Source organism: the organism of the source record quoted next, unplaced genomic scaffold (assembly GCF_019419815.1).
Source record: "Pyrus x bretschneideri cultivar Hongxiangsu unplaced genomic scaffold, Pyrus_bretschneideri_v1 Contig18, whole genome shotgun sequence".
Classification (NCBI taxonomy): domain Eukaryota; kingdom Viridiplantae; phylum Streptophyta; class Magnoliopsida; order Rosales; family Rosaceae; genus Pyrus; species Pyrus x bretschneideri.
Genome location: NW_025999479.1, coordinates 1,958,632 through 1,977,233, shown reverse-complemented (window position 1 = coordinate 1,977,233; position 18,602 = coordinate 1,958,632). Strand labels below are relative to the sequence as shown.

General features: G+C 37.8%; 1 protein-coding gene across 3 annotated transcripts; it reads right to left on the bottom strand.

Moving 5' to 3' along the window:
- Positions 1-5,923: 5,923 nt before the first annotated feature.
- LOC103959269 (protein CELLULOSE SYNTHASE INTERACTIVE 1) lies at positions 5,924-16,062 on the bottom strand. Of its 3 annotated transcripts, XM_048581928.1 has the most exons (9): positions 15,925-16,035; positions 15,773-15,787; positions 15,491-15,655; positions 15,171-15,244; positions 11,026-14,071; positions 8,280-10,824; positions 7,156-7,610; positions 6,481-6,597; positions 5,924-6,349 (listed from the first exon to the last, which is right to left on the bottom strand). In XM_048581928.1, the coding sequence occupies exons 3-9, from the start codon at positions 15,554-15,556 to the stop codon at positions 6,209-6,211; spliced, it is 6,444 nt and encodes a 2,147-aa protein (XP_048437885.1). In that variant the 5' UTR covers positions 15,557-15,655; positions 15,773-15,787; positions 15,925-16,035; the 3' UTR covers positions 5,924-6,208. The 3 variants fall into 3 exon arrangements, with proteins under 3 accessions (XP_048437885.1, XP_009369897.2, XP_009369896.2); XM_009371622.3 differs by lacking the exon at positions 15,773-15,787 and having other exon boundaries at positions 15,925-16,062; XM_009371621.3 differs by having other exon boundaries at positions 15,773-15,988.
- Between the last annotated feature and the right edge of the window lie 2,540 nt (positions 16,063-18,602).

Genomic DNA, 18,602 nt, shown 5'->3' with positions numbered 1-18,602 from the left:
TGTGACTACTTGACAATATGATTCAAATGCTTATGAGTTTGGCTTTGGTTGATATTTCTTGAAGAATATTATTATTTTGAAATGTAATTTTAATATTGTTTTATAATTATCATGAACAATGATTGTGTCGTGATCGTTGTGAAAGTATCAATGGTAATGAGTAACTATGATTATTGCATGATTATTGGTTAGAGTCCCAAATTGAAAAAGTATGAGATTTATGAAAACATGGAAATAGAGGTAGTTGAGTCTGCTCTCGAGGCACCAAGATCTATAATCTGCCCAAAGTGCGCTAGAAAAAGGAATGAAGCTCTTTCAAATAGAGTCCGATAAAACGATCAAATCGGGTTTCAAATTAGGGTACTGAGAGTTTGACAAGATGATCAATGAAAAGAGAGAAATGAGTTATATGTTAACTGGGTTAACATAATAGGATGAAAAGGAAACATTACATTCCTGCATCATTATTTCTTTCTCTATGTTGAATGCATTGTGGTTATTGCTTTACTGAGCTAGCTAGAAGGTCAACCCTTTTGAATTGTTGACAGGTGCTGAACCAGAGACTTCAAAAGTAGTTGAATTTTAATGCAAGTCTAAAGGAACTTTATATTGTAAATTAGAGTGCTTGAGTGTTTTTATGAAACCTTATTATGTTAATTAAGGGTTTTTTAAGTTTGTTTAAGAAGGTTTGTTTGGATAAGGAACAAGAAGTCTATACTAGAGTTGGTTTCTTTATGTATTTGGAACGAAGGATGTATTGTAAAGTAAAAACAAACTCAATTTTAGTTTGTTTATTGTTAGTTTCTAGGGAGCTATTCGTTTATTTACTTTATTTTGTCACATTTTAATTATGAAAGATGTCATATTCTACAAGTGAGATGTGATTCACACCTTAATTCATGACTTGGCTGTAGTTTCCAAATTGGAGCGTGACAATTTTTTCGCATTCATAAGTTGGATTCAAGTTGATCCAAACATACTAATTGTTGATTATAAATTCAATATATACACGTAAGCAATTTGTGTTTGTGAGTTTATGTCAAAGTATTAAGGAAAATGACTAAAATGATTTTTAATCCTAGCAAAAATCGTAACCAAAACTTGAGAAAAACATTAAAACTGTTTTGGAACATAGTAGTTCACCAAAATTAAAATTGATTGTAAAATCTTAATCTTAAAGAAAAATTGGAACATGTACTAGTTTTTAATTAGAACCGATTATAAAATCTTAATCTTTAAAAAAAATAAAAAATGAAAAAACCTTCAAGCTAGGCTTTTGAATCAACTAAAAACAATGGGTGATGCTATCCACACACCTCCTACACACCCCTCTCAATTTCTGGCTATCGGATCAAATGAATTGAAAAAAATCAAAGAATAGATATTAACAAAGGGTGTGTGGAATAGCCCCACCCAAACATAATAAGTAATGAAGGAATTATGGCAAAATTTTCGTTTCATCTTTTTATCAAAACAACTGGTGCAGTATCTGCATATCACTACTTCAATCTTATGTCGTTACATTTTGGTAAAAGATCACCACACCATCTTAGTCTACATAAAAAGTTCGTTTGTTTTGGATTTTGAATCATGAAAAAAGGTTATGAAACGTAAAAGTTATGATTAAACTAGAATCACTCAAACTCTTGAAAAACTCGAGCAAACCGTTCAGTTTAAAGAGTTCAATCACCAAAACAAAAAAACAAAAAACAAAAAAACAAAAAAAATTATAGGTTTACCAGTCTAAAATATAAAGATTGTTTATCGTTCCTTATAAACGAATCTTATATGTTTTCTCACCTTCATTGGGTCTTTGAAAATGAACATTCCAGTAGAAAATGTTTAGAAATCAACTCTTTCAAAGCATCCTCGGCCAACATTGCGGAATAACTCTTGTATTTGAACTTTATAAACTTAAACAATCATATTTCACTCGTTTCTTATCCGTTTCTAACGACATGTATATCAAATTAAAGCTTATAACCTCTACTTTTAAATAGAAAATATGAGAAACAATGGTCAAATACATGATTATGTGGAGTAATATGCACAATTATGGGACTGTGTGAAGAGCTTAAGAAGGCCAATGAAGGTAGCACAATCAAGGTGAAGACTCAAATGGACGGTGATGATATTCTTTTTCAAATGATTTATGTGTGTTTGACATTGTGCAAACAAGGTTTTTTGGAAAGCTATAGGCCTGTCATAGGAGTTGACGGTTATTTTATTAAAGGCCTTCATTCTGGACAGATTTTGACAGCTATTGGGATTGACAACAACAATGGTTTATTCCCAATAGCTTATGCAATTGTTGAAATAGAAAACAATAGCACTTGGGTTTGGTTTTTGGAGCTTTTGATTGCTGATTTGAAATTTGAAAATGGCCTAGCATGGGCTTTTGTAAGTGACAAGCAAAAGGGTTTGGAATCAACAATAAAAAAATTTCTCCCAATTGCTGAGCACAGGATATGTGTTAGGCACTTACATCAAAACTTCAAGGCTTTTGGTTTTCAAGGGTTGGAAATGAAAAATATTTTATGGGCAGTAGCAAGGGCAACAATATTACCATGGTGGAAGGAAGAGATGGAAAAGATAAAAATCTACATGAAAAAGCACGGGAATGACTTAATGATAAGGCTGCTAATAATTGGAGTAGATCTCACTTTAATACTCACTATAAGTGTGATGTTCTACTTAACAACTTATGTGAGAGTTTTAATACTACTATTCTTGTGGCAAGGAATAGGCCTATCTTGGGACTTCTTGATAACATCAACATGTATATCATGCTTAGGATGGTCAATAGGAGAGCTGCTGGGAGGAATTGGAAGCATCCAGTTGGTCCAAGGATTTTCAAGATAATTGAGAAAAGCAAAGTGGAAAGTACTTGTTGTATTCCTAAGATGGCTAGTGAGGAGTACCTAGTACAACACTTAAGTGGTAGACAGTTTGTAGTGAAGTTGAAGGAGTCCACTTGCTCATGTAGGAGATGGGATTTATGTGGGATCCCATGCTCACATGCAATTGCTTGTATATTCACCAGAGATGAGAGTGTTAACACCTATGTCCATGACTGCTACAAGAAGGAAGCATACTTCAACTCTTATGATACTATGATCCGCCCTGTTCCTGGAATGGATTTGTGGGATAGGATGGATTTAACTCCATTGAAACCTCCAATATGCAAGAAGCAACCTGGCAGGCCAAAAAGAAAGAGAATTGCATCTGTAGGTGAAGTTGAGCCACAAGCACACTATCATCCACCACCAACTAATCTATTGGATGAGCACAATGACACACCACAACCTCAAAGACTTAGAAAATGGTTTGTAGAGATAGCTTGCAGTAAATGCAGAAAGTTGGGGCACAATAAAGTACGATGTGGAAAATCACAACAACGGATGCAACAAATAAGAATCAGGTATATATTTATGCTTTAGTAAATCCTAAAAAACCAAACTAGCAAGTGTTGTATGTTGAATTGCAATTTAATTCATTCTTAGGTTAATGCAGGAGACTCAACAAGTAAACACTCAAGCAATAGCTCAAAATGCCCAAGCGAACTCTCAAACTTCAACGACACAAATTTCTCAAGGGAATACCGAAACACGAGTTCCAATTAACTCTCAAGGAAAGAAAAAGCAACATGTCAGTTCTCAAGTAGGGCAACAAGGGAAAGGAAAACAACCTGTAAGTTTATCTTTGATTATTTTCTCATACATTATATGCCAATGTGATTTGATTCACTTAATTGATTCTTTGATTTAGGTGAGAAGGGGTGGATACAAGGGGATGGGGAACCAAGCAAGACCAGATTTACATGGATTTGTGGGTCAAAGGTCTGGGGCACAAGCTTCTGGAAAGATGGGAAGACCATGGAGGCTTTGAAACAGATAATATTGCTGCTTGTGTTTTTTTTATGTTCATGGACCAAGGAGGCTTTGATTAGTTGATGTTACTATTCTGATGGAGGATGTGAAGACCATGGTGGTTTTGAAATAGATGATGTTGATGCTTGTTTTTTGATGTGGATAGACCATGGAGACCTAGATTAGATGATGTAGCTATCTTTTTTTGAGTAGTAGATAATCGTAGATCGTGGAGGCCTTATGAATTGTATTTTGATGACTTAAATTCATGATTGGAATGGTTTGTTTAATGTATTTGACAACTAGATGTGTTTGATTAGAATGTTGTTTTCATGATCATGATTAAGAATTTGACTGGATGGTGAATGTACATGGTGGGAATTTGAGAATTGGGCGTGGAGGAAGCTTGGGTATTGACTTCAACCTGGGAAATAATATGTTTCCTTAATTACCCCTACAGTCGGTGTCATGTACCAGGCACATGACTGAATTTAACAGAGTTATTGACGGTGTTAAGGAAAATGACCATAGCTACATATTTTGACTAGTTGAGAGACCAATGGTAATGAAAATAAAGTTGAGGGACCATTACTCCAATTGGATTAAAGTTAATGGAACATTGCTACAATTTCGTCTTTTTATTTTATACATAAACTTATCTTTATTATTCAAATCTACTCTAACGTGTCTCTTTTTGTTTAGGTTTTAGCAAGTTCATTACTTTTTACATATATATTCCTATTTTTTAATAATTATTTGGTTGAGTACGTTTTAGCAGTTTTCATATTTGTGATGGACAAGTATATTACCCCATACTAAAAGGAGTTACTGATATTGAAAGATAATTGTGGCCCCTCTTCCTTTTAGATAGTGCACTATTATACTTGTGGGTAATTCCACCCTCGGGTATAGCTTCGAAATTATAGAAGTTTAACCTTAGATTGTTGCGGCTTATAACCTGTTATACTACATGTTTTGTGTGTGAGCTTACCAATCTATAGTGATGCTAAGAAGATGAGTTATATACTTACAGATAGTGCAGTATTACACATTCGTCCTTACTGTTCAATCATGATCTTTCTTAAACGCATAGTTGTATTTGTTTGTTTTGTGATACTTACTGAGTTTGTGCAACTCCTTATGCTACTCCGTTGGCTTTTTCATAAATAAGTAGATTCAAGGGGGCGCGGGAGGACTATGAAATAAAACGAAGAAATGATGTTTTCTACGTAATTACCAAATAAACTCATATTTTGGTATTGTAATGTTTATGCAAAACTCATCTATGCTCTCCTTATTTTGAATAAAAAGTCTAGTCCGAAATATTTCAAGTAAGTCCCTTCGTTTGTACTGTAAACTCGTGTCGCAAATACATGTGTCACATTTTCTTTTAATATTGACCATGAATTTGGAAAGTGACAGCATCAATATGGTTGTTATATAAAATATAAGCATAAGTACATAAGAAGAAATATAAGTCATATACACCATATAAGCAAAAAAAAAATTTCAGCAGAGACCTATAGAAAACGAAAGTACATTCCCAAATACCTCATTGATGCGAAAGTTTCCACTTAGCAAGGAGGGCTTGACTAACATGAACTGTTTTTTTTTAACCCAAAGACCGCCATTAGGTTTCTTAAGGCAAACTTGATTCCACTGAACAATATGCACCTTACTTTTACTCTCATTTTTTTTTTTTTAACAAACGATATTATCTACACTAAGGGCGGGGAGTAGACTAAGCCCGACGATGGGCTTGTCATAATAATGTGGTTCAATTTCACCTTTGGCGATAATCAGACCTAAAATATCTCACTTACAAGTGAAGAGAAATACCACAATTAATCCCATTAGATCACCATAAAAATAGCACACTCAACTTGCCAAAGTCAATACCATCCTAACCCACTTCTACATTGATGTCTAAATTATCCGCCATTCTTCGTCTAAAATTTGGTTTTGGGGTCACAAAGTTTAGCATTTAACCAAAAAAGTACATTAACATTCAATAACACAAGAATCACAAAGTCGAAATTACAGGACAGATGACGGAACCCGAAACCGATAAACAACTTTCATTATTTCGTCTCAATATTGACAACCACACAAGAAAGTTACATGTTTCCCACAAATTATAAAAGAATACATTCACAAATGACTACTCAATGGACTTTTGACAAAAAATCAAAATCTTTGGGGTATTATGTACATTCACATGATAAATAATTCACACTGAAAAGAAAAAGAAAAAAATAAGAATTCTCTTTTTGAACATGTTTCACCTAATAATTCATTTGCAGAAGAATCATAACAAAAACTCAATATGGGTTTTGTTGTTACTTGTTAGACCACTGGAACTCTATTTCTAAATTCCGTGATGGCCCACTTTTGCTTTCTGGCAACAGAGTGTACTCTCCGGCAACTGCTCCCAGCATTACTACGCGATCAATTTGGATGGTTACCTTTCCGAATGAACTCTGTCAATATATCAAACGAGAAAAGGTTACCACTTACTTGGTAGAACAAAAATGAAGGATCAGATGAGAAAAGAGATACTCTTATTGTAGTGAATGGTGCCTATATGTTTGCAATATCTTTGCCCACTTACCTTTCCCATTTTGCTCTTGTTCTTGCAAGATATGTGGAGCTTCTGGCCCTTCGGGGGACTCTCAAAGGACCATGAAAAGCTTTCATCCCATTCTGGATTAGGGCCAGTTGAAACCACCTGTAAATTCAGAAGTTCATAGTGGGAGGTTAAAATGGCACAATATCAAGGTCCCCGTATCACTGGAGTAACAGAAAAAGAACACTGTAATATCCCTAGAAACGCAATCAACATGGCTAATTTATATAGTTTCCATATTTCTACTGTTTTTGCAATCAAATGTACCCCGTTTAATATGAAATTTATTTAGTTTCCATATTTCTACTGTTTTTGCAATCAAATGTACTCCGTTTAATATGTACAGTAAATGGCCTACAATTCAACAAGGATCACAGTTACAGAGAATTCTACTTCAATATGTCAGTATGAAGACTAGAATTTAGTCAAACAACAACAACAAAGCCTTTTCCCACTAAGTGGGGTCGGCCGTATGAATCCTAGAACATCATTGCGTTCGGCTGTATGAAGACTAGGATTTAGTCATTTAATAAAATATTATTTTTCATTTCTTCAAGTTCCAAAATAAGATTCATATATTCGATCAAACGACAAAAATAAGATTCATATCACTTATGAATAGAAAGGGTAGTGGAGAGAACACATTTAAAACCATTTTACCTTAGTTTGCTTAGGTGGAGTGTTGCCCAGTGTAATCTTGCAATAAACACTAGGGTTTCCCACTGACTGCTTCATATTATTTCCACGCTTGATTATCACCACCAATGTCCCAGGCAAACATTGTAACAAAAATTCTGTCTTCTCCTGAAACCGAGGTGGGCCAGACTGAATTAAGTATTGCAGCAAGGGGATTGCATCGGCTGCAGCAATTGACTGAGCCCTAGAAACTTCAGCTGGGCATGCTGACCAAGCTTGCCTAAGAAGAAAGAGTGCATCCAAGGCAGCTTCTTGAGTTGCCTCAGACCCTGTCTTGAGGGATGTAACAAGATGAGGAATGCTTAACGTTGCAGGTTCTGTGGCTCTAAGTCGTGGGAAATTGCTAAACAGAGCATTCAGAGCTTTCAGATACTCCTCATTCACAGTTCCAGTTGCCCATAAATCCTTCTCGATAGCAGCTAATGAGGCCAAAACAATCATATCAGTTATTTTTCTAAAAGAACAAAGAAAAACATCTGCTTCAGCAGCAAGGTATCCAAGCAACAACTGAAACCTCTGATTCCATAAACTAAAATGAATTAGGGCAATTAGCTACAAACTGTTATTAGCACTCCAAAAATCTCATTCTACACTCCTCACAAGTGTATTTTTCTTTCTAATTATAGAAAGTATGGAGTGCCAAATGAGATTTTTAGAGTGCTAACAATTCCCTAAACATATTTTGACATTTTGTTCCGGAAATGATCAGTGTTTATTTTGTCATCATTATATCATCGTTGTGTTGTTATGTCATTGTCGTGTCGTCGATATATGATCTATATGTCATCATTACTGAAAAATGATCATTTCTGTAAACCAAATGCCAAAACGTGTTTATTGTAGCTATTTTCTCAATGAATTATGTAGTTGAACCAAAACGATTAATCTAACTTTAACACTTCAACAAAAATTAAATATAAATTAGCAGATTACTTAATCATTGATGTTCATGTTTCAACCCAAGGGTTCTACCATGTCGCAAACTGCATAGCATCGTTTTGATAACTTTTAACCACAATAAAACTAAAGAAGTTATTGCTCCTTAGATAGCTGAATAAAATTCTGCGTAAAAGCCAAAATTAACTTACCAGTAATGGCCCTTACTGTCTCACTAGAAGCATACTCTTGAATGGTATGGTTTGAAAAGAGAAGTTTAACAAACATTGCAGCCTGAATAGATGTATCTGGATCACTTGAACCAATCAGATCCAACACAACCTGGACGCCACCAGCCTCAGCAACTGCTCTTTTATTAGATCTACTGTACATGACAAGGTTTTGCAAAGCACATATCGCTACAACCTTCATTTCTTCAGTAGGTTGGTCTTCAAGCACATTTACTAGTGCACGACAAGCTGAAACAGCATCAGTACTTCGAGCAAGGCCCTCGTTCTGGAATAGATCACCAAGAGCTAGAGTTGCTAGCAACCTTGCTTGCTGGGCTTGGGTTTGTGGATCCAAGAGGTACTGAGACAACGGTAATATGGCAGACTTGGTAGCCTTAGTTTCTCTGATCTTCACATTGTTCAACAATACTTCCAAAAGCCTTGCAGCAGTTTCCTCACACTGATGAGATCTGAGAAGTTCTAAAAGAGCCTCTAAAGCACCACTTTCAGCCATTGCTTCTGCGCTTGTTGCGTCGTCACTTTCCAGTACCAGAAGAGCATTCAATGCACCAATTACTGTGCCTTCTGAGCCAGAACGAAGCAACCTTACCAAAACAGCAACAGGCACTTCCAAATAAAATTCAGAACTAAACTGCAGAATGCTTGATAAAACAGCAGCAGCCGATTCCCACAAGGCATGAGGAAGAGATGGATCTGATTGCAATATCACCTTGGACAGTTCAGTGACACCACCCTCTTTTGCTATTTCATTCGGCCATATTAGCGCAATACTAACAAGGGCCTTCACAGCTCTCTGCTGCAATATGTGTATACCAGAGCCAAGAACCCGTATAAGAGGACCAATCACTTGCTGAGTCACTGAATCCTTTTGAAGTTGCTCTTCAAAGAGTAAATGTGACAGAAGCTCAGCGGCCAACTGTTGTACTGCTGGTGCAGGAGAATCAAGTAAGGGAATAATAGGTTCAATAGCTTGGTGGGATGTCAACTTATAGTCAGAACGACACTGTGGATGCTCCAAAATGTTGACAAGAACTTGTAGTGCACTATGCTGCCCATCAGGCCCAAACTCTGGTCTTGTTAGCAGCACAAAAAGAGGCTCAACCACTTTTGAAGCAGATGGTCCCTTAGCAATGCTTGCATTGTTGGTCAATATTCGGAGCAGTTCTGCAAAAGCAGCACAGAGAAAATCGGGTGCCTCATGGAGGATGTCAAGTATGCTCTCAATCACTCCAGCTTTCACCATTTCCATCTTACAAGCAGGCCTGTCTTTCCCTAATTTCACAAGGGCTCTGGAAATAGCTTCATGGAGCAGGTAATTCTTACCATAGAGAAGACCTACAAGAGGAATAACTGCACCGTGAGCAGCGACAAGTTCTGCCAGTTGCTCATCATCAACAAGTTTATCCAACGCACGGACAACTGAATGCTGCGCAGGACTGAACTCAGTCACAAGAAGAGACACCAGAGGCTCCACACATCGAGCCGCAGCCATTGTTGACCTGATTCTTGTATTCCCAAAGAGAACACAACACAACTCGGCAGCATCCCCTTTCAGCTCCATTGAGCAATTTGATGAAAGAATCTTGCAAAGAACATCCACTGCATTCATTTCAACGTCTGCAACTGCTAAGGCTCTTGATGGATTTTCACTCAGCAGCCTTACCAACGCAGCAATTGCAGCATGCTGCTCCTTCTCAGAACCAGTATTGAGAATCTCCACCAAGGGTTGAACAGCTTGTCGAGCACTTTCTGCATTCCTTATATGGTCAGCAGAAAATAAGCTTTCCAATGCTTTAGCAGCACTGTACCTTGAAGCCCTTCCACCTAACCGTAAAACTGCCACAAGTTGACCAACAGCACCAAATGAAGAGTCATGTCTCCTAATTTCAGCACTGCCAAATAGTATACCTAACAGATCTGTAGCAGCTTCCTCAGTTGCATCTTGAGGGCCAAGTGAAAGATACTTGGTCAGTGCTTCCAAAGCTCCTGATTCTACCATTACAATTTTATTTGATGGACAGTCTTTTGCAAGCTGAGTCAGAAGCCCGAGTGCTAAAAATGGTGCTCCAGGACGATCTGGAATGGGTTTGAGAAGATCAACAAGTGCAGGTATTGCTTTCCTAGAAGTGGCACCAACCCTTATGTCTTCAACTCTGAACAACTTCTCGAGTGCAACTTGCTCAGGATAACGCACTAAACCAAACTCTTCTGACAACTGCAAAAGATCACTTATATCAACATCCGCACAGCCAAGTAGGGAAATGAGCCCGCCTGCTGCTCCAGAATTTGCAACAGATAGAAGAGTCCCCCTGCTACCATTACAGACAAGGCTGGCCATCGCCTGTGCAGCAAAATATCTGGTGGGCATCTCCTCTGATCTCAACCAGTTTGCAAGTACAGGTATAGATTTCATGGTTGCATGTGCTCGTATGATGTCTCTGTTTTGAAACAAGATTGCCAGCAGCAAAGTACAAATCCATATGCTACTATCTTCTTTAAACTCAATCTGCATATATTACACCAAGGACCAAACCAGGTTAGATCATTAGAACTACAAACAATATTTAATGGATAAGTAAGCAGTTAGGTAAAGAGCAAAAGTTTTCTATGATGGAGCTGCATGGATACAAATTCAGAAATAATGAAATGTATCATGATCTTCTTCCTTATTGAGTGAACCATTAAGCAAAATGAGAGAGTTCATTACCTGAGAGTAGGGTGAGAAATCATTTGAGATCCTGTCAGTGAGGACTTCCACAGCCCCAGCCTCCATAATCTCAATTTTGCACCTTTCATCGTGACAGGCAAGAACAGACAGTAGCCACATAGCTAAATTGACACCACTAATTACTACTGTGCTTGAATAAGATTCATCAATCTTTGTTTCCTCTTTACTATGCCTATAAATGCCAATAGAATCATTCTCATTATTCCCTGGGTTTCCCAAAGAACTAAGCATTGCAACAAGAGCTTGAATTAGATGGGTGCACAAGTTTGATTCACTCAGATCTTCCACAACTCTATGATGACTAACTTTTGCAACACAAATAAGGAGTGCAGTTCCTCCAGTTTTAACCTTCGATTTCGTTGAATTGATCACCCTTTTGGCAATTGATGAAATACATCCATAAGCAGTAGCAACTGTGTCCCCCAATACATCAGGCTGATCTCTGCAAAGCCGTGATAATATTTCAATAGCCTTATCCTGCAACAAGGGTGTTGCATCAGCAATGGACAAAACTATTGGGGTTATGCTTTTCGGGAATTCAGCTAAAACTGCCCATGCAGGTTTTATTTCTCCAGTAGCTCCTTCTGACCCGGATAGAATAGCAAGTGCCTCAAGTGCCTCTGATGTGCCAACAGAATCATGATTAATAGATTCTAGAAAAGAAACTAATGCAAGAACAGTTCCAGCACGATTCACACAATCAGTTAAAGCATAATCAATTTGACGAGAATGGAGCAAGCGAGCAATTGCTGCTGCTGCATGGGTCTTTCCAGATACTGTGCCTTCACGCAAAACTCTAGTAGCTGGGAAAATAATATCTTCAGCAACAGCTTTCTCTGAAACTTCTCTGTCCAAAATAAGATTAGCCAGAGCACATGTTGCTAGTTCTGCAACTTCCAGAACTGAAGAGTTAGCAAGCACAACTAATGGAGATAATACATCTCGAGCAACAACTGCCACATCCCGGTTCTCTTTAATCGAAAGAAATATTGCCGCAAGGCAGCGTGAGGCCTCTGCAAGGATATATACAGATTCAACACTAATCAACTTAATGGCGGACCAAAGAGTTTTAACAGCAATGCTACTTTCACGCAAGTCCTTCCTGGATCCAAAAATTCCAGCTAAAGCTGATGCAGACTTGGCTTGAGTTTCTTCTTTAGTTGAGCTCAATAATTTTATCATTGTCTCAATTGCATCATTAGCAGCACTACCTTCACGTGATATATCGCTGAGGGGGACCACGGACAGCATACTTTTTAAAGCATCCAAAACATACACTTTAGATTCTGGTAGATCACTGGTCAATAATGCAGTAAGTTGGCTGATGGTTGCTGTATCAGATTTATGGATCAAATGATTTAAAGTCTTTGCTGCAATTTCTTTTCCGTTTGAACTTCCATTCTTTAGAAGCCACAATAATGCAGGAACAGCATCAGCGCTTTCAACACATGCACGTATATCTTCACTGTGGTTGCATAGGTTCCTAAGGATTGATGCTGAATCTTCCTTGGCTTTTGCCGATCCCGTCTCCAGAATCTGAACAAGTGGAGGTATGCCACCAGCAGCAGTAATAGCCCATTTACTTTCATCATTCTCATTAGAAAGCACGCAAAGCAGAGCAACTGCACATTCTTGCTGCTGTTCTGATGAAAGCCCAAGAAGTGATATCAACAGTTGAACCCCTTCACGGCCTTGAAGCGCACGCCACAGACTTTCCTCACTATTGCATAGTGTAAGAAGAGCTCTCATTAGCTCATCCTGAACTTCATTTGTTGCCATTGTGATCAAACCAACAAGCAAACGTTTTGCCTCCGAATTGGCGAGTTTAACTGAGAGTACAGAATTCCCATACAAACTTGCAAGGGCCTCTATGGTTCGTTCCTGAACAAGAAATGGTAAACGCGGTTTGAACTGTGAAACCAATGTCTGCTCAATAACCACAGGATCTGATGCTCTATTAGATTCTGCTGTACTATCATATATCATCAGAGCTGAAGCTAAAGCCCCTAATGTATCAGCAATTTGAGCAGGTGAGGTGCAAGATCCAAGGCTTTGCCCAAGGCTTGAGATGACATATGACAACCCACCAGAAATATTTGCTAAAGCACACATAGCATTCTCTTGCAACGCTTGGGCATACTCACCCTGCATGAATTCTTTTGAAGGGGCTATTGTAGCATTTATCAATACAGGAATGCCATTGAAGTTAGCTACTTCCCGCCTTGCTTCTTTACACTGGCCAGAAAGAGATTTAAGAGCACCTGCAGCTTCTGCTCTAACAGAAGCTTCATTTCCAGATCCTAAAAGCTTGAGAAGTTGTTTGGTAGCCTCTGAGGCCAGCACCTTAGAACAGACGGATGCATCTTCCACCATCATACATGCAAGAAGAAAGCACACATTAGCTTGAGTGCTTGACTGTCCAGTTGTCAGCAACTTCACAAGTATATCCACTCCTCCAGCTTGGAAGGTTGCAGTCCAGAATCCCTCAGTACTGCTGGATAGGTTCTTTAATGCTCCAGTCAACAAGCTATCAACCAAACTGCCAGTCTTGATCCCTTTCTGTAGCTGCTCCCACAGCACTGGCACAACTCCTTCGGTTGAAAATATTTTTGATCCAACATGATCCCTGGCACCACCTTGGGAAACAGCATAAATTGTCTTTGCAGCTGCAATTTGCCCTTCTGCTGAGCTGGACCTGAGTAGACCTAGCAAAGGCGGAATGCATCCTCCAAGCAAGACTTTCACCCTTAGTTCATTCTCCTTGCAGAGAGAGCCTAAAACAGTAGCAGCTTGTATCTTAACTCCAACTGAACCTGATCGAAGAAGAGAAACAAGCACTGGGACTGCTTGAGAGTGAGATCCAACAGCACTGAAAGCATTTTCACGAGTATCAATAAGCTCAAGCAACTGCTTCAACGAATACTCCTTCTCTTGTACAGATGAGGAACTTTGACGCAGCTGCTCAATGCATTGGGCAACACTTGCCAATGTCCCATCTGCATCCTCCATGCTACTACTACGGTCTCTGTAAGAAATTTGAGAACCAAAGATAATTTAGTCAGAATTATCCCCTCGTTTTATAATAAACACAGCTTGTATTACCAAAAGAAATACAACACCGGGGACAAGGTGGCCCTCATTACACAATACACACCTATTAGCTACATCTAAAACAAGAAAACACACTGAAAAAATGTAAAACAACAGGACGTAATTACAAGAGAACAGAATTTCAAATATATAGGAAGAAAAACAAATCCTATAACCTCAGAGAAAATAATTGATGGTGAAACTTAGTGTTTCAAATTGACAACCTTTTATTGGTTCTCATTTATTTACAGATTGCAGAAGACATAGATCACTAGTTAAATTCCGCCAAACAACTCAACCCCATAAAAATTATACAAAAAATTAAAAACTCAAAAAGACATCCACCTAAAGGTAACCAAAATGCATCATTGCTTCAAAGAACAAGTACTGATTCTATCATAACAGCATTTATTGGAAAAATCCACCAACATAGTAAGCATATAATGCGTTGGAAGGGATATGCTGTGTAGGAAATCTCAAGAAAAACTACCTATATCGTTGTCAATCTTCCTGCCTATTGAATACAACACTCTACATGTTCTTTCTCCTGTGATGGAGCTAAGAACTTCTAAGGCATGATTATGATATGAAAAACTGTTTCTTAAAACAGTATTAATTCTGTCATAAATTTGAGACAGAAGGTGTGGTTCTTGATTGATTCATAAGCCACTAAACAAAGAACAAGTTTCGCTAGAACGGAGAGACTTTGTATAGAAGAGTAGATAAGCCACATTATAAAAAAGTAAGCAACCAGATCCCCAGCTTCTTTTGCGTGAAATCATTTTGGAACTATATGACCTCCACCCTTAGGATTAGACACAGAAGTGGACTATCGTTAATGGAAGTGCTATTTCCTAAGAGAGACCGGTACAAGTATTTCTCCATCCTGCCACAAGCAGACACTTGCCCACAGAAAGCAGCAAAATACCCACTAGCATAACCCACTATTACCTTAATGATTACCAAGTGGCAAACAAGTTCATTCTACCAACTTCACTCGCCAAAAAAATTTGCAGAAAGAAATTTTAACTTACCGTGAACCCATTTTAATAAGAGAATGTGGTGTTGGGGGCTCTGAATCTTGAACTTTTGCATCACCATTCCTTTCCTGAAATCACAAGAACGAAAGCGAAGAGAAAACAATCCATTATGCGTTTACGCACTTCTAGACTGTAGAGTAATAATGTATACCAAACACTGTGCAGCAGAATGAGGCATATAGATTGGACATTGAAACAAGAAGATGGAAAATGGGATCTTGTGCATCCCACACAACAAAATATTCATAATAGAGAAAAACCCACATAAGAAATGAAACAAAACCGACATAAAATGCGGGTACGGGTAAGGGTACCAGATCATTAGGTGTAAGGGTGCTGCCATTGGTGGCAGCATACCTCCATCCCACTGTGGTTGCCATGGCAGCTTGGCTGCTACTCTTCAAGGTTCCTTAGGAAAAACCAGTGAAGGGAAGAGACCAGCTTTGCTCTTCTCCAGATCTACCTCACCTCAAAGCCGCCTGCCACCCAAACACAATGAATCCGGATCAGATAACAAATCTAACAATTCTACTACAAATTGAAGCATAATTGAGTGTGTGAGTGAGCTAGTGAAGCTGAATTGACTTGTTCCTCACTTGCAGTTCTTCTTTCTGCAGAAGAAACGAACAGATCAACACACAATTGCCCTCTCACAGGAATGAGGACTCGGACGAGATCGAATCAAGTGCAAAGAATTCACAATCCGATTGTGCAAATGTGCAATTGCGAGAGAGATGGAGGAGCTGACCTTGAGAGAGAGAGAGTGAGAGATGCGGAAGGTGTTTGGTGCATCAAATCGATTGAATTGGCAATTGGGTTTCGTAAAAGACAAGGGAATTGAAGAGCAACAACACAACAACTACAACTACAAGCAACAAATCAAAAAGCTCTCTCTCTCTCCCGCCCACCTCACTACAATGGCAATTGGGTTTACGTTTCCATTATAATTAGATACTGTGAAGAAGCCAGAGAGAGACAGAGAGAGACAGCCTAATGAGACCACCGACAATCAATTTCAAGCGTCAAACGCTTGCTTCCATGGCTTGGCTTCGGCTTTCTTTTCAGCTCTATACTTAGCTGGCAGCTTTCATTCTTTATTTTCCTTTCCGTCTTCTTTTTAATTCATTTGCGAAAGAGGTTCCTCTGCGAATCAACTTTGTTACATTCTAACCCTTTATATTTATATCGCGTGATCAGTTTTTATCAAGTATTATTTATATTTAATTTTGAATAAAAAAATTTAAATGATTTCTGACCGCACGATATACAATAAAACCTTTCTTACACCATCTTCAATGGGATCTTATTCCAACCACCACGCGGTAACCTAGTAGTTGGAGAGAATTTAAAAATAAAAAAAATAATAAAAAAAAAAAATACAAACAAACAACTTTGCTAGAAAGGTTATATTCACACATCTCAAATTACTTCTCTCACACCTTTTTACTTTTTTAATATTTTTTTTACACACTACTAACACTTAATAGAAAAATATTAAAAAAGTAAAAGGATATGGGAGAAGTAATTTGGGGTGTGTGAATATAATCTCCTATTTGCTAATGCTCTCTATCTACCTCCTAAGATAGAAATTCATTTAGGACATAAAACTTTGCTTTAAAATAGAGAAAATAATTGGAGATGCTCTTAATATTTAAGGTAAATTACATAAAACTACTTCAATTATAGACCAAATCACAATCTTATACCACATGTTTTAAAAATTAATATATCGTCTTACGAATTTGTTGCAATGTTAGACCTCTGTCAATTTTTCTGTTAAGTGCTGACGTGGCTTGAGGTGGGCCCACTTCCCAACCCAATTGGATTTAAAAAATTAAAAATAAAACTATTTAAATATTTTTATAAAAAAAAAAAAAGTAGGGCCCACCCCTACAAACTCATCAACCTCAACTTCTTCCCCAGTCCACCGACGACATCGATCTCGTCGTCTTCTCCCTCACTTGGTCCCGCTCCTTCCTCAGCCGCTCCCTCCACCTCAACCTTCTCCGCCACTCTTTTGACTCCCTCTCCCTTCATTTCTCCTTTCTCTTCCAGCTGCAAAGAGGACTCATTTTCACATTAAATCTCCTAAATATCAAGTTCTAGAAATCCTATTTTGTGCCCTAAGTTTATGCCGCATGTAACCCTTATAAAAGTTCTAGAATCTGCCGCAAGGATCATTCCTTGTCCTCCCTGGAATCTGAATGAAAGTGTCCTTGTTCTTTGTTGATTTGGAGTCCTAATTCCTCTCATTTTCAGCCCAATTTCGTGCCTTCTCTTCACCCTATAAATACATGATGCCACAGCACTCATTCAACCTATTTTTCACCACAATTCACACCACACCATTCACCACACCTCAAGAGTCTAAATTCTGAAAATCCCCATTACGTCGCAGCAAGGAAGGAAGGAGGAGCCACCTGGAGTGTTTCTAGGTGTATTCTATCTTTATTTTCAATGTTTAAGTTTATTTATCCTTATTTTGCGAACATGAGGAGCTAAACTTGTTTTAGCTAAAGGAGACTTTGAAACCATAATTATATTTGCAATATGAATTGATTACTTTCAGTTGTGATTTCATAAATCGTGAATACAATCTACTTAACTGTTTGATTAAGAACTTATTCTTGTGTGTTGATTAAGAGGGTCCGCTTAGTTTGCATGCATGAATTTGATGCTAGAATATACAGGAGTTTCACCTAATCGTTATGAACTTATATTCATAAGTAGTGGAGGTTGCTAGTCACAATCGTGTTAAGTAGATTCCTGGCAGGAGTATCATGTTGTTCATAGTTACGAATGTCTTGTCAATGTTTATGATTTTCACAAAGCTTAATGATCTTGGATTGTATCTCTATTATGATGTTCATGTAGGGAACTATTGAAGAATAATTTGGTTGCCGGTGCGTATTCCATCTAATTCAATGACTTAAGGAAAATCTGAGGGTTAATTAGTGTTGTTCATGGTTAATCTGGGGTGTTGAGGTTCATGATTTATTGGAAAAGCAACTGGAAATCAATTTGTATGCAAGTGTGTCATGTGTCGAGAATGACCCTCTAGCTAGCTTATCACCCATAGTTTTCCCTAATTTCGTCCAAAGTTGTTTAAGTCTTTAAATCTGTTTGTTTTTACCTTAATTTCGTTCAAAATCCAATCCCCCTTTACTTTGTTGTGTCAAATTAGTTAGAATTTGTCCAAACTTGTGTTTTTAAGTGTTTTGAGTCAAGTTAAAAGTAATTTTCATCCAAATCATCCTTTAATGTCTAGTTTGAGTCTATTTGATTATTTTGTGCTGTATTGAGTCTTTTTAGTTTGTTTTGAGTCATAAGAGTCTAGTTTTCTGTTATTGAGTCTAGTTTAGTGTTTTAGAGTTTAATTTGAGTAGATTAGCATCCCTTCTAATCCTCGATCTAAAACGATCCGTA